General features: G+C 56.1%; 3 protein-coding genes and 3 non-coding genes across 6 annotated transcripts; all 6 read left to right on the plus strand.

Annotated features, from left to right (window-relative positions):
- Positions 1–465: 465 nt before the first annotated feature.
- Positions 466–4,632, plus strand: VPS41 (Vacuolar protein sorting-associated protein 41; the record flags this gene model as incomplete). Its single annotated transcript, XM_071063753.1, has 5 exons — positions 466–852; positions 915–941; positions 1,001–1,986; positions 2,038–3,733; positions 3,793–4,632. 5 exons carry the CDS (start codon positions 466–468, stop codon positions 4,630–4,632), a joined length of 3,936 nt encoding a protein of 1,311 aa, XP_070919854.1.
- A 337-nt stretch (positions 4,633–4,969) lies between these two features.
- Positions 4,970–5,056, plus strand: MFIFM68171_t119. The gene is given in 2 exon segments: positions 4,970–5,006; positions 5,021–5,056. It is a non-coding gene; the product is annotated as a tRNA-Ala (tRNA).
- Positions 5,057–5,790: 734 nt separating this feature from the next.
- MFIFM68171_08334 (uncharacterized protein) lies at positions 5,791–6,509 on the plus strand (the record flags this gene model as incomplete). The annotated part of the gene is made up of 2 exons (XM_071063754.1): positions 5,791–5,844; positions 5,898–6,509. The coding sequence occupies 2 exons, from the start codon at positions 5,791–5,793 to the stop codon at positions 6,507–6,509; spliced, it is 666 nt and encodes a 221-aa protein (XP_070919855.1).
- A 345-nt stretch (positions 6,510–6,854) lies between these two features.
- MFIFM68171_t120 lies at positions 6,855–6,928 on the plus strand. Its single transcript has one exon. It is a non-coding gene; the product is annotated as a tRNA-Val (tRNA).
- A 2,557-nt stretch (positions 6,929–9,485) lies between these two features.
- On the plus strand, positions 9,486–9,566 carry MFIFM68171_t121. The gene is given in 2 exon segments: positions 9,486–9,522; positions 9,532–9,566. It is a non-coding gene; the product is annotated as a tRNA-His (tRNA).
- An 892-nt stretch (positions 9,567–10,458) lies between these two features.
- Positions 10,459–13,752, plus strand: MFIFM68171_08335 (uncharacterized protein; the record flags this gene model as incomplete). The annotated part of the gene is made up of 12 exons (XM_071063755.1): positions 10,459–11,523; positions 11,580–11,613; positions 11,700–11,821; positions 11,906–11,955; positions 12,137–12,275; positions 12,343–12,546; positions 12,588–12,767; positions 12,833–12,996; positions 13,068–13,195; positions 13,342–13,432; positions 13,520–13,671; positions 13,712–13,752. The coding sequence occupies 12 exons, from the start codon at positions 10,459–10,461 to the stop codon at positions 13,750–13,752; spliced, it is 2,370 nt and encodes a 789-aa protein (XP_070919856.1).
- Between the last annotated feature and the right edge of the window lie 599 nt (positions 13,753–14,351).

The raw sequence follows: 14,351 nt of genomic DNA on the forward strand, positions 1-14,351 counted from the left end.
GCCGTCTGTTCCTCTGCAAGCTACGCCAAAAGTCGAGAGCGGCGTGTTGAAGAGAGACTGGACGGGTCCATGTCGGTCGAGCTGCCGGGAAACAGCTGAGGCGGCGTTGGTTGTGCTGGCCCGAATAGACGGATGAGGGTCGCTTCAGGGCCTCACGATGGAGTCGCGTTGAGGTTCCGTGCTGGCGGGCTGGGCCTTGGCAAGGCTGCAAATCGCTGCTGAGAGGGCCCGCCTTTGAGGGGCAGGGCCGATGTCGATTGGCCGAAGCTCCCCAGACCCCCTGCAGCGCCCAGCGCCCAGCGCCTTCAACGGCCGACCGAGCTCTGACGTAGCTCTTGGCCGGGCGCACCCGAAGCTTCGGAAGCCACTCAACTCAACAACAACCTCAACAACACCCCCCGAGCTCCAACCTGCGCAAGCCACCACTCAAACCGCCATGAAGTTGTCTATGCCGTTCGATTCAACATGACGGAAAGCTCGCCGCAGCCAGGCGACAACGAGACACGCGATGAGACGACAGGACCGAAGCCCAGCACCGAACCTGCGCCCGACCGAGGGGGCGATGCGATACAACCGAGCCTGAGCATACCTGCTCGGCTGTCCTCGGGCGGCGACGGCGTAGACAGCGGCGATGGATCGGATGACTCGGCAGAGCATTCTAGTGGTGAGGAGGATGAGGGCGGCGACGACGATGAGAGCGAAGGGGAGGAGGAGGAGGACGATGACGACGACGAGGACGAAGACGAGGACGAGGAGCCGAAGCTCAAGGACGCACGGCTCACCCAGCATCTGGGTCCAGTCTACCGGAATGGCGATGCGACGAGCTCTTTTCTTGTGGCGGGGGACAAGATGGTTGGCACCTCCGGACATGACATTCTCCTTAGCTGTTCTCCGATTGCTAATCCACTCCACAGATCATCGGCACTCACAATGGCAATATCGTCAGTCTCCCTCCGCGTCCTCATCCCCTGGCATTCCTACTGACTCGCCGCGTCTCCAGCACGTCATTCAATTACCAGTATTTCAGTCTCTGCGCACGTATCACGCTCACTCGGCCTCCGTCACATCGGTGTCGATATCTCCGTTTCCGCCGCCGCTTCCCAACATCGGGGCTGAGGCGGCAGTCAAGTCAGTTCCGAACAGCCCCTTCCGCCCGGCAACGGGGACAGCCGAAGGTCACGCATCACCGGCCGCCGCATCAAGGAGAGCTCGAGAAGCCTCTGCTGTGCCCAACACGCCGTCAAACAGCATATACATCGCGACCTCATCGATGGACGGCAACATTTGCGTGCAGTCGTTGATCGATGTCAAGGATGTGCAACTGCGAAATTTCGCCCGCCCTGTGCAGGCGGTTGCCCTCTCCCCCGAGTATAAGCACGATAGGATGTACTTGTCGGGCGGGCTTTCGGGACAGCTCATCCTGACCGTTGGCGCACCAACTGGCAGAAGCACAGCCATGACCACGGGCGCCACGGCGCAGGCTGCTGGTTGGTTAGGGGGTATGGTGGGGGCCGGCAGCGGCAAGGACACGGTCCTGCATTCGGGCGAGGGCACTATAAACACGATCAAGTGGTCTTTGTCGGGACGATACGTTGTCTGGCTCAACGAGCACGGCATCAAGATCATGCGCACCAAGCTCCACCTTGAGAGCGCCGACGCCGACGATGCCTGGAAGCGTATTGGCCATATCGACCGGCCGCAAACGGACGAATGGGACACCATGGCTGGCGTGTGGAGGGGACGGGCCGAGTGGATTGACGAGCACGCAGTAGAGCCCGACGAGGGAGATGTGGAACGCCGGGATTCTGTCCTCTCGCCCGCCGCCGAGAGTCTGAAGCAGCAGCAGCTTAAAAGTAGCAAAAAGATTGAGCGCCTGCTGGTGGGGTGGGGAGGCACTATCTGGATCATCCACGTTCATCCAGGCGGTGTTGGCGTTGGCAAAGACGCCGGGGAGAGGACCGCTGGTCGGGCCGAGATTGTAAAAATGTACGTGCCTCTTGTTCCGATCGGCCGAACCATGCTGACATGAACGTCTAGACTTCGCATGGATTGCATCATTTCCGGCATTTCGTTATATACCCAGAACCTACTGCTGGTTCTTGCTTACTGCTTACCCGATCATGAGGATGTGGAACAAAGGACGTTGCGGGGCCACGGGCGCACGCTGTCAGGGGATTCCACGGGGAGCAGGCCTTCCGGTGGCATCCAGCGCAAACAAAACAACTTGCCACCCGAGCTGCGGCTCATTGATCTCGCGTCGCAGGCGGAGGTTGACAAGCATGGCCTCAATATCAGCCGCTTTGAGAGGCTATCCTCGAACGACTATCACCTTGGCGTATTGCCCGCCCAAAATGTGGCCGCCGTTACATCATCCCGTGGTGCCCTGGAGACGCTAGCAGGGTTTGGCGTCGACATGCTGAACGCTGCCCTTAACCCCAGGTCCCTATTCAGTTCCGGAGCGAGCGTCAAGAGCAAAGACAGTGACGGAGCCTCCGGATCCAAGGTCGCTGCCGTAGGAGCCGTGCACCGACGCAATTCTGCGCACCTAAGCCTTGTCAAACCCGGTATCAAGATCTTCATTCATAGCCCGTACGACTGTATCCTGGCGACGAAGCGAGATCTGAGTGATCACTTGGCATGGCTCCTGGAGCGCCAGCAATATGAGCAATCGTGGGAGCTTGTCGACCAGCACCCCGAGATCCTATCCACAACCTCCGATGCCACCCCGACATCACCTCAGCACACGCAAAGCACCGACGACTTTTACGAAGAAACTGCATCTGTCATCGACGGCATGCGAAACTTTTACTCGTCTGCCGAGAAGGAAAAGCGGCGGATCGGGGAGCTTTGGATACGAGACCTCATTGAAGCCGGCGACTGGACTCGCGCAGGGCAGGTGTGCGGTAAGGTTCTCGGGACGCCCGACAGATGGGAGAAATGGGTGTGGACGTTTGCAGGCGCCAAAAAGTTTGACGAGATCGTAAACTACATACCCACGGAACGCACGCGGCCGCCGATACCAGGGACGCTGTACGAGATAGTGCTTGGGCACTACCTACAAGCCAGCAAGCCGCGATTCCGAGAGCTGCTGGAGCGCTGGTCCCCAGACCTGTTCGATGTGGCCGCCATCACGACCGCCCTGGAGGATCAGCTCAAATTCCGGGACGTGCGGGAAGATAGCGTCGAAGACGGCGAGGTTGGCCGGGACTGGCGCATTGTCATGGAGAGTCTAGCCAAATTGCACGAAGCGAATGGCAGAAACAGAGAGGCCCTGAGGTGCCACATCAAACTCCAAGATGCAGACTCCGCGATGCGGCTGATCAAGGAGGGTCACCTGGCTGACGCCGTGGTCGACGATATCCCCAGTTTCATCGGTTTGCGTGTGCCCCAAGACCGCGTCAAGAAGATGACGCACCCAGAACTGGAAGAGGCCACTTCGGACGCCATCACACTACTAGTGGATGAGGCGCAACACGGCCTAGTAAAACCGGATATCGTCATCAACCAACTGCAGGAGAAGAAACTGGACCTCTACACTTTCTTCTATCTCCGGGGCCTCTGGCGGGGGGAGGGTATGCACGAGCACTCTAGCGAGTCGCGCGCCCGGCTCGTGGCCGACAGCCAGTCTCTCGTTGACCAGTTTGCCGACCTTGCCGTGCACCTCTTTGCGGCCTACGACCAGTCGTTACTCATGGACTTTCTCAAAACTTCGACTGCGTACGCATTCGAAAAAGTATGTCTCTCCCGTTCTTCGCCGCACCAGAGCCGCATACTGACCAGACATCCAAACAGGCCGCCCAAGAATGCGAAGCCCTCAACTACATCCCCGAACTCGTCTACCTCTACTCCAAGACCGGCCAGACCAAACGCGCCCTGTACCTCATCATCGACCGACTCGGCGACGTCTCGCGCGCAATCGCCTTCGCCAAGGAGCAGGACGACCCGGACCTCTGGGAGGACCTGCTCACCTACAGCATGGACAAGCCCCGCTTCATCCGGGCCCTGCTCGAGGAGGTCGGCACCGCCATCAACCCCATCACCCTGGTCCGGCGAATCCCCGAGGGCCTCGAGATTGAGGGCCTCAGGGAGGGGTTAAAACACATCATGAAGGAGCACGAGATCCAGCACAGCATCAGCGAGGGCGTCGCGAGGGTTCTGCGGAGCGAGGTGGCGCGCGCGCAGGGGCTGCTGAGGGCCGGTCAGAGGAAAGGGGTCAAGTTTGAGGTGGTTGTGAAGGGGGCTGGGCATGTGGACGTGTTTCTGCCTACGGCGGATAGGGGGGAGAAAGGGGGTGACCGGGAGGGAGCCGGTGTTAAAGGGGACGCCGTGGCGACGCGGGCGCCGGCGAAGAAGTGGGCACCGGGTCACTGCGCGCAATGCTACGAGCCGTTTGTCGAGTGGGAGGTTGAGACGCTGGTGGGGTTTGCGTGCGGCCATGTTTTCCACTTGACGCATCTGCTTGAGAGGTTGCACCCCGGAGAGGAGGTGGACGAAGTGTTACTGAACGGGGTTGCTGAGCAGAGGTCCGCGGCAGCGCATCTTATTGGGGCTAAGGTTACGCATGCGAGGTTGTTGAGGGATCGGATAGCCGGTGGATGCCCGGTGTGCGCGTTGAGGGAGGATGCCCGATAAGGGCTTGTACGGTAGGGCAAGACAGGCAGAGCAGGATGTGCATACAGTGGCTTGGTGGCTGGGTGGCCGGATGGCTTGTTTATACCAGTATATTGCTATCTTCCTCTTGTGAGCATCCGGCCAATGTCCTGGACCCCCGGGAAGTCGTCACTTGCCAGGGGGAAGGTTCCAATGCAGCTTACGCGTGCCGGCCACGTCTTCCTCACCTCTAACCGTTGGCATAGCAGTTCCATGGTAGGCTCTAGCAGAAAGATGCAGCTGGACATGACCGCAACTGTCTGCCGCTCAGCTATCGAATCTCCACCACCTCCTCTCAACAACAAGCAAAGCATACACTGGGCGTGTAGCTCATTTGGTAGAGCGTTCGCTTAGCATGCCCAACAGTGCGTGCGAAAGGTACTGGGTTCGATTCCCAGCCCGTCCATTTGTCATCAATATGCAGTGATACGGATAGGGGGGTGACCCCTGTCCGGTCGGACTTTTGATCCGGATCGCTCACTTTTGTGTGCGGGTGGACCCAGATCGCTGGGTTCAAGGGATGCGGCGCAACCAGTCCCACCGCTAACAGCTGTTGATTTGTAAGAAGGCGTCCCTCATTATTCACGATGTCTCCGAAGCTGCCCGGTAACCCGGATCACGTTGCACAGAGGGAACTTGCAGTACAATGGCTTCAGCCTCAGGGTTTCGCCATCTGGGCGACAATACACGTCCGTGGTTTTCAAGATCGAGCACAACAAGAAATCAGTCACAAACTCACAAGATGTCCGCTTGTGGCATCGGCTTAGGCCGAGCTTAAGTTTCCTGGTGCGAACTGATCGACAGATCCCCCTAGAACGTTCCCGAAAAGAGGGGCTTGCGATTGCCGCGCTGGCCCCTGTGAAACAACCCTTGGAGCCAACCAAAGCCTGACGCGGCAGAGCGCATCGGGCGTCGTAGCAGGGACGTATAGAGTGGGGTCCCGAGTCCGAGGGTCAAAACTGCTCAGGCAAGGGTGGGCAGCATTACCCAAGCGGGGGATAGAGACCAAGGTATATAAGATGGCGATTGTCGGTAACGTTGAGAACAATTCAGAGCACGCCATTCACGACTCAAATTATAACATAGAACTCTTACTTCCAACTCAAGATCCCCCTCATATCATACCTCACACGTTCCACCATGGCTCCCTTTGGCAAGATCCACAGCTACTCTAACAACTACCGTGTCCAGCGGGTGAGTACCCCACCCCCGCCCCTTATCCCATTCCCATTCTAACCCCTCATCAGGCCCAAGCCATCGCCGAACTCAATGGCCTTGAGCTCGAGACGACCCCGGACTTCCAGATCGGCGTGACCAACAAGACCGAGGAGTTCCTCAAGAAATTCCCGCTCGGCAAGGTGCCCGCCTTCGAGTCGGCCGACGGCAAGTTCCTCCTGACCGAAGGTCAGGCCATCGCGCGGTATCTGGCGGAGAGCGGACCCAAGGCCGGCCAGCTCGTCGGCAATGACGCTCAGACCCGTGCCGTAATCGAGCAGTGGGCGTGTTTCTCCGAGCAGGAGCTCGCCACCAACCTCATCCCGCCGCTGCTCATGGTGACCCTCAAGTTGATCCCTTACGACGAGGAGAAGTACAAGACCAATGTGGCCAACCTTGAGCGGGCCGTGAAGCGGCTCGAGGGCGCCCTCAAGGGGAAGAAGTACCTGGTCGGAGACCAGCTCACGCTGGCTGATATCATGGTGCTGGGACCGATGCACCTGGCGGCCAAGTTCTTGGTGGATGCCGAGATGCGCAAGGAGGCGCCTAGTATTGAGGGGTATCTGAAGAGCTTACTAGAGGTGCCCGAGCTGAAGAAGGCTTTTGGGGAGCTGGAGCTGTGCGAGAAGAGGGCGACATTGTAAGGCATTTTATAGAGAGAGACTGGTTGGAAAGGCGCATATAGATAAAATTTCTAGTCAGGGCGATATATCAAGGTCTGATCTCGTCGCCTGTACGCAAATACTCCGAAGTTGCCTAGCGTAAAGGGACATTTTGTCAAGGATCTGCAAACTGAAAGGCTACTGAGCTAATGCAATAATGAGTCGGAAACAATGCAGTTTAAGAGTGCCTTAACCATGGTCTCTGAGACCCTATAGCTTGTATGTGCAACATGCCGAAAGTGAGATCCCAAACTAGATTCACCGTGACCTACGATGCTGCACTCTCTAGAGCCAGGCTGTCACTCCACCCTCCATAAGAGTGGGAATGGTTTCGTGGTGTAGTTGGTTATCACGTCAGTCTAACACACTGAAGGTCTCCAGTTCGAACCTGGACGAAATCATCGTAAGCATATAGTTTTGCCCCAGCGGTCTCCATGCTTGCGTTAATTCCCAGTCCCTCGTTTTTTTGGCAACGCCTCATGCGCGGACTTGATCGGAGTGACCTCAGTGCCACGATGAACAGAGAGGAGAAATGTGAGAGGGTATAGACCGCTTTGCAGCCATCGCGGAAGTCTTTAACAAGGCTCAGCAGGCTATCCAATGCTCCGAATTCATCTCGCTGCATAGATGCTCCCAGAGTGCTGACAGCCGAACTGAGATACCACGGTGGCCAATATGCCAGGTTACGGCCCGGCGATCGACCCAGCCCCTGAACCCCTGAGCACCTGCGTAACCCCGATGCCCGAGTCACTAAAGGCAGTGGAAACAGAAACAAATAGACCGTGAAGAGCTTAAGTGACTGTTGCATTGAAAAAGCTTGTGTGTTTATCACTGGAGTGGTCCGTACCATACTCATGCCCCGGTACGCAAAGTCCTCGAAACAGGCATGCTGCTGGTAATAAGACAAGGGCTGATTGCTTTTGAGGCTAAAACAATGATGCGACAGGCTCACCTACTCTCTGCTGACGCAGCCTTATTGGGCCTCCGCATGGGACGCGTCACGGATGCCTGATTCTGTTTCAAATACTGTTGGAGGAAGGAGTTGAAGGTATCCGGTCAATGGACAGAGAATCGTTGACCATTTTGCCACCAATGCATGATGTGGAGCTAATCCTGCCCAATGTTGCAGATCTACTGCATTTTCCAAGCATCAAGCCTCGTATTCCATGTACTTGGCTACTTCTAGGACTCAGCTGCAGCCGTGCGTATAATGCATGACTTTGACGCCGAGTTACACACGGAGTCCTTAACGGACCCCAATCATCTGCAATGCATACAACGTGCAAGTTTTAACATTGGAAAGTGGCATAACGGCAGGAACCTTATGACTCACTCGTACTGATAGTTATGGTATTCTTGTTACATGACTCCCACTGAGCATCGTGCACTTTTAAGTATTCTCAAATTTAAATGGAGCTCAAAGAGGGCCTGCTGCCCCCAGGGTTACTGAGGCCCCCAACAGCCCTTTGGGCCCTTCCACTTCCGTTAGCTCACCAAATGGATCGGCCGCTACGCGGGCATTGGGAGGCTTCCCCAGTCGAGCCCACGAGCAGCAATGTCGTTACCTCCTCTGACGGCCTAGCACCTCAGGGAACATTCATTCCTGCAAAGTCATGCTTACCGCCCGCCCAGGCTTCGTGGTCGCCACCAATGGCCGGCATCATTGACGAGAAATTCCTCAGTAAGGATTCTCAACCAGTACTAGCTAACATACAGCGACTGACTTTGCGTAGCAGTGGGAAACGCAACACGTACCCCTAAAGAACTATTCTGGAAGCAAGCCGGCCGCCCAAAGCGCACAACGCGGCCAGAGATATTTCCATTTTCAACATGCCAGCCAGTTCACTCCGGGTTCTCTAAAGACTCCACCCCAGGGGTCGCCGCGCCGTCGCCGCCGTTACGGTATAACATGCAGGCAGACTTAGATGGAATGAGTCGCTGGGTATGCAAGCTAGAAGCAGACGACTTGGATGGCCAAATCCTAGAGCCGGCAAGGAATTCACCACGTCCAAGATCCGATAACGGATCTCAAAATGGGGACGCCGTGTTGCTAGGCGCCATGGACGAGCACAGGGACTCGGTTCATGGCTGGAAGGAGAAGCTTAGCTTCGGATGTGATAACCTAGAGCAAGAGCAGCCTGGGGGAGGGCCAGAATGGAGCAAAATAGATTCTCAGGTGGAAGACGACAGCTTCGTGGAGATGGATGTAGAGGAAGCGTTCTAAGCATTCTTTTTCGCGCACCTCTGCGGGCCGGATGGCTAGGAGTAGACACGTACGTAAACGATGGGTTACACCGTAGGAGAGATTACATGTGGACTTATCATTGCTCTACCTGACTACTTAGCCATTCAGCACATCTCCGCGGAGAAGAGAAATCATTCTAATCATCCGGCCCGTTAAGCTGGATCTGATCATACGGACCTTAGACAGCTCCAAACCGGCGATTAATGCCCAAAGACTCTTATATGCAGCCTCGTAACATCACGCAGAAAATAAGAATATCACCTTATAATATATAGAAGGGCTAGTACAGGGGCGTGGTGAAGATATTTGGCAGCTGCATACTGCTGAGTTGGGTTGTAAATATGAGACATAAGGGTGAGAGAAGCGAATTTGATGTTCATCATCTCTGCACTACTAATAATGCAATATGGAAATGACATGGGGAGAATGTATGCTATGATACATTATCTTTCTCGACCGGGATGCGATTTGTCCCATTCATTGTTGCTCCGCCCCTTCATACTCCCTTGCATCTCTGGGTCATGATACATTACCTTGACCAGCAGCCTCTCAGGCTCACTTCTGTTTTGCTCTTGTGCCCTTGACTGTATTATTATGGACAGCCGCATTATGTGCCTATGCCGCTGACTTGTTTGCTAACCAAGTGGTTATTCATATGGCCGCATGGATACCCTGTACATAACTATTGTCATAACAATAATCAATCAGATATAGGGCGACTAGTCTAGTGGTCAGGACGCTTCGTTGTGGCGAACAAATCCGAAGAAACCCAGGTTCGATTCCTGGGTCGCCCATACTTTTGGAATTTTGTGCACTATCGTCCTTCTTTTTCTTTTCCTTAATTTTCTTTCTTTATCTCTCTTCCTAAGCAAAGTCTCATGTCGCCTCCCCTCAAATGCAGGCGTCAGACAGTCTTGGTAGACGGACTGCGCGATACAAGGGCTGATCGTCTCGCGTAAATTCGCTTGCTTCAGGCGAGATTATCTGTTTTGACCACACGTCCGACACCATCAGCAATGCCATCAACCGAAGCTGAAAACACATAAGTATTGGTTGTTAACCTCTTAGTTCCCGACGCGGTAAAACTAAAGCAGACTTGTCACCTTTGAATCAAGGGTTTAAGATAGTAACACCGAGTTCCAGCCTCAACCTTGCGTGTTAGCGGCAGTCTTCAACGATTATGACTACCTTATACGATACCGCTCTGCCATCCCTCTGAATCCCCCCCAGGTCAACTTATGGCGAACTAGATTTGTAGAGCGAGTATTCGGAGTACAACTGGTAGTTTTTTTAACAATCGGTAGCCAGTGCATCGGGGCCCGGAGTGCTTGATGGTAAGTGCAATTCGGTGAGTTATAAACGCTGGGACAGTTTTGATACCCTCGACTGAAATCTCTGCTAGGAACCAAACCGCAGGGTTCTACAGTAGGATCCCGGCTATTACGATCTAATTCTTTGAAACCGCCTCAAGCCCGGAGTGGCAGCAATTCGAGATCCAGCGTCGGCATCTGCCGAGCAGCCCCGCATCCCTCATAGGCGAAGCACTTACCCGGCGCCCGCACGCCCTGGGGCTCCCTATATCAAGCCAACACCTAGCATCACCCCAAATCGTTCACAGTCACTCCCTCACTCTTCCCTTCGCAAAACCCCAAGCCATCACCCGCCTCACCTCCCCGTCCCAGCACAATGTCCCCACCGCTCGCCTCCTCGGGCTTCACTTCCCAAGCATACATTGCCCCCTCCGCCACCTCCGCGATTACCCTCGCCTCGATCCGCTACGGACCCATCCTCCCGGACGAGATCGTCCTCGACACTGCGGCCTTCTCGGTCTGCGCCACGGATGTCAAGGTCGCCTCCGGCGCCTTCGCCCACTGCAAGCCCCCGCTCATCCTGGGCCACGAGTGTGCGGGGACCGTGGTCGCGGTCGGCGCCAATGTGGCAGGCCTCCACGTGGGCGACAAGGTGGTCTTGTCGTATGCTAGCTGCGGGGGGTGTGAGATGTGCACGGCCGGGGAGAATGCGTATTGCTATGAGCTGGGGAGGCTGAATTTTGAGGGGAGGGTTGTGGGTGCTGTTGTCGATGAGGATTGTGGCGGCGGCGGTGGTGGTGCTGGTGGTGGCGGTGGTGGTGATAAAGGAATCAAGGGGCTCTTCTTTGGGCAGAGCAGCATGGGCCGACGGATCGTGGCGCGGGCGAGCAGCGCGGTAAAGCTGTCGTCGGAGACTTCGGACCGGGAAATGTGCCTGTACGCTTCCCTAGGGTGTGGCATCCAGACCGGGGCGGGAGCGATCTTCAACGTCGCGAAACCGCGTCCGGGCAGCGCCTTGTGCATCTTTGGGGCTGGGTCGGTGGGCCTCGCGGCTTGCCTCGCGGCAAAGCTGAGCATGCCGGCGAAACTGGTGCTGGTGGACAAGTCGCCGGAGAAGCTTGCGGTGCTACCTGCTTGCGTGAAGGCGGCGGCGACAGACTTGGTCGACTCGTCCGACTTTGCCGCCGGAAGAGAGAGCGAGGAGCACTTTGTCGAAAGACTGAAGGGGTTGACAACAGGTGGACGAGGTTTTGACTACGCCCTCGACTGCGTGGGAAGGGGAGACTTAGTCAAGGTCGGCCACTTGGCGCTCAAGGCGAAGGGTACGATCATTACGGTTGGTGGATCACCAGATGTGGCGCTGCAGGTGACTTCAAGCCAGCACCTAGTCAGGGGAATCACGTATCGGGGCACACATCAGGGTGACTCGGTGCCTCGCGTGGTAAGTCCGCGGGATCTCTTGCCGCAAAGCTGGTATTCACCACTGACGGTGCACAGTCAATCCCTCTAATGATTGACTTGTGGAAACAAGGTCGGTATCAATTCTTCTCTCTTTTAATTCCATCTTTGCTTTGTAGTGACAACCTGAACGCTGACGAGTGATTTTGAAATGCGCAGGAAAGTTTCCGTTTGATGAGTTGCTCACATTCTACAGCTTCGACGAACTGCACAAAGCCCTCCGGGACTTGCGAGCAGGCTGTGTGATCAAGCCGGTTCTACTGAGTAACAAACGACCTACTGTCAGTTTAGATACTGTAAATATAGGAGAGTGATATGACAGGGGCAATCTGGTGGGCGGCTGAGGTGTCTGCCCCTATTGATAGCGAGCGGTAAGAGATGCCGCGGCACCGTCCGAGCATCGATTCGTAGAGATGTGAGTTAGTGTTGACTCCGCGATCCGACCAATGACTGTGGCTTTGCTTTAGACACTGTAGTATTATCTAAAAGTGGTGCAACAGCTGTCTTGCTCATGAGATGGTAACAGACATCTACTGCCTTCGGGTCTGCAAAAGGTGATGGCGCCCCATTCGGACATTGTTCAAACAAAATACCAGATACCGTGTTATTATCGGCATGGAGCTAGCAGCCGCAACCATGGCCATCTTCCTGGACGAGCCGACGTCAGGTCCCGACGCTACCGCGCCGGGCTCAATCATGCGGGGGTTCAAGGCCATCGCAAGGCTGGGCATTTCGGTAATTACCCTTATCCACCAGCCACGAAAGGAAATATTTGACATACTCGACGACCTTGTCCTCTTAGCGAATGGGTAGCAGCTGTACGAAGGACCAGAGTCGGAAGTGCGAGCCTTCGTCGAGAAGCTCGGCTTTGGCTTCCCCGGGCTTGCCCAACGTTGGTGACGTGGTGACCGACATCATCACGGGCAACGGCCGATCTTACAGGGCAAAGTGGGACGTTTCCAAGGACGCGCTCGTTGCCCACTGGTCGGCCCTGAGATTGGCAACCGTCAGCATCAACCCCGCGCCGGTGTCCTCCCGCCGAGGCAGTGGCGGATCTTAAGCGGCGCCGCAACCGCCCTCCCGTCTCCCGAAGCTAGGCCCGGCACACCCAGCGGCACGGACGATCGAAACCGAGACAGCAGCAGCAGCAACAACAATCCGACGGCCGCTAGAGGTTCGAACAACCTCGAAGTCAACAAACCCCGCCACTTGCGCCGGAACAACGACGTACGCACCACAGTCCTCTTCACGGGCAACACCGACCCGACCAGCAACGGGCGAGCATGACCTAGCAACTCAAGAAGCGGGGCGCGCTGCGGCGCAAGCAGGCCTGGCTGTGCCTGAAGCGGGCCATGCTCCAGCAGTACCGGGACCTGCCGTTGCTGGCGTTCCAGCTGGTGCTGGCGGCGCTGGCCGTGATCGTGCTGGAGCTGGCGAAGAAGGCCAAGGGCCGGGGGTGAGCTGTACTGGGGCCCGTAGTACCAACCTCTGTACGACCTGCTACTTATTGACGGCCATGGCCGTCAGGCTCGTCTCGTCCCCCCCAACGCCTTCCAGCGTGCGGGTCTTCTCCGAGGAGACGCTGCGAGGCCGAGGCCGACCACTCGCGCCCAGCCTCGCCTACTTTGTCGTCAGAAGCGTGAGCGTGCTGCCGCGTATGGTCGCCGCCTGCTTGCACTTCATGACGCGGCTGTTCTTACTAAGCGCAACCATCATCCCCTGGGGCATTGGGTTTATCACGAATCCGCTCTGCTTTTGTTGTATTTACGGGCTGGCGAGCCGTGTGACCATGGTGGCGAAGCGGGAGTCGGCGCCGCTGCTGGCGACCATGATCTGTTGATTGTGGGTATCTTGTCCGGGGCGGCACCGCCGTTGAGGACCGCGAATAGCTGGTATTTCATTTTTTTTTTTTTTTTTTTTTTTTTATTTGTTTAGCCAACGCGGGTTGATTGGGTGGTTGCTAACTGAGTCATTCACAGGAACTTGGAGTGGCTGTGGAGAGCGAGCCCCGATGTCTGGCCGACGGAAATCTACTGGGGCCAGCTCGTCAAACCGTCCCAGCACATCTATGATGTGCATGCGTTGTCCGAGTTGATAGGCTTTGCACTCGATAGGCTGGGGGAGGAACCTGGTCATCCTTGTGGCGATCGGGACGGTACACCGTATCATAGCGTTCATTGGGTTGTTTGCGGGAAAGAAGATGCGCATTTAGGTTACACATATCGTACAGGGAGCGAGTGCCCATCATGCATATATACAAATGACCTGATCTTACCGAAAGCAGGATCAACTTGCACACCACCAACTATGACGATATCGACATGTAAAGATGTTGAGATTAAGCATCCCATGTACTCAGATCCCCCAGCGGAACTGGGGAGCGCACTAGCGGTCAGAACCCGGAACATCGGCAAAGGTATATTACCCCGTCTTACTGACTTACGCTCAGGCGATACCGGTTGTCGTATAGCCCACGAACATGTCAACGATCAACAGACCCCAACGGGCAATGCAGCCAACTCTTGGCTGACATATGTCCCGGTGCTTACCTGGACATCGGGGCTCCACTCTCCCCTCTTTGCTTGGGTACCTACCGAGCCGGCAGGGCTCCAGGCAACGTCGTATCCCGCGGCCGGTGGAGGGCCTGTTGGGCCTGTCAAATCACGTTAGGCGTGGGCTGACCCAAACCCACTGATTCAGAGTCAGCTGCTGTCCTGCGTCCCACGCCACGCCGCAGATGCCAAGAGTTCCTCCTCGTATTGGGTTGAATAGACCATGCATCTAGAATCAAGGTAGCATTGTATTGGCTGG

The sequence above is a fragment of the Madurella fahalii genome (assembly GCF_045866475.1).
Source record: "Madurella fahalii IFM 68171 DNA, scaffold_4, whole genome shotgun sequence".
Lineage (NCBI taxonomy): Eukaryota > Fungi > Ascomycota > Sordariomycetes > Sordariales > Madurella > Madurella fahalii.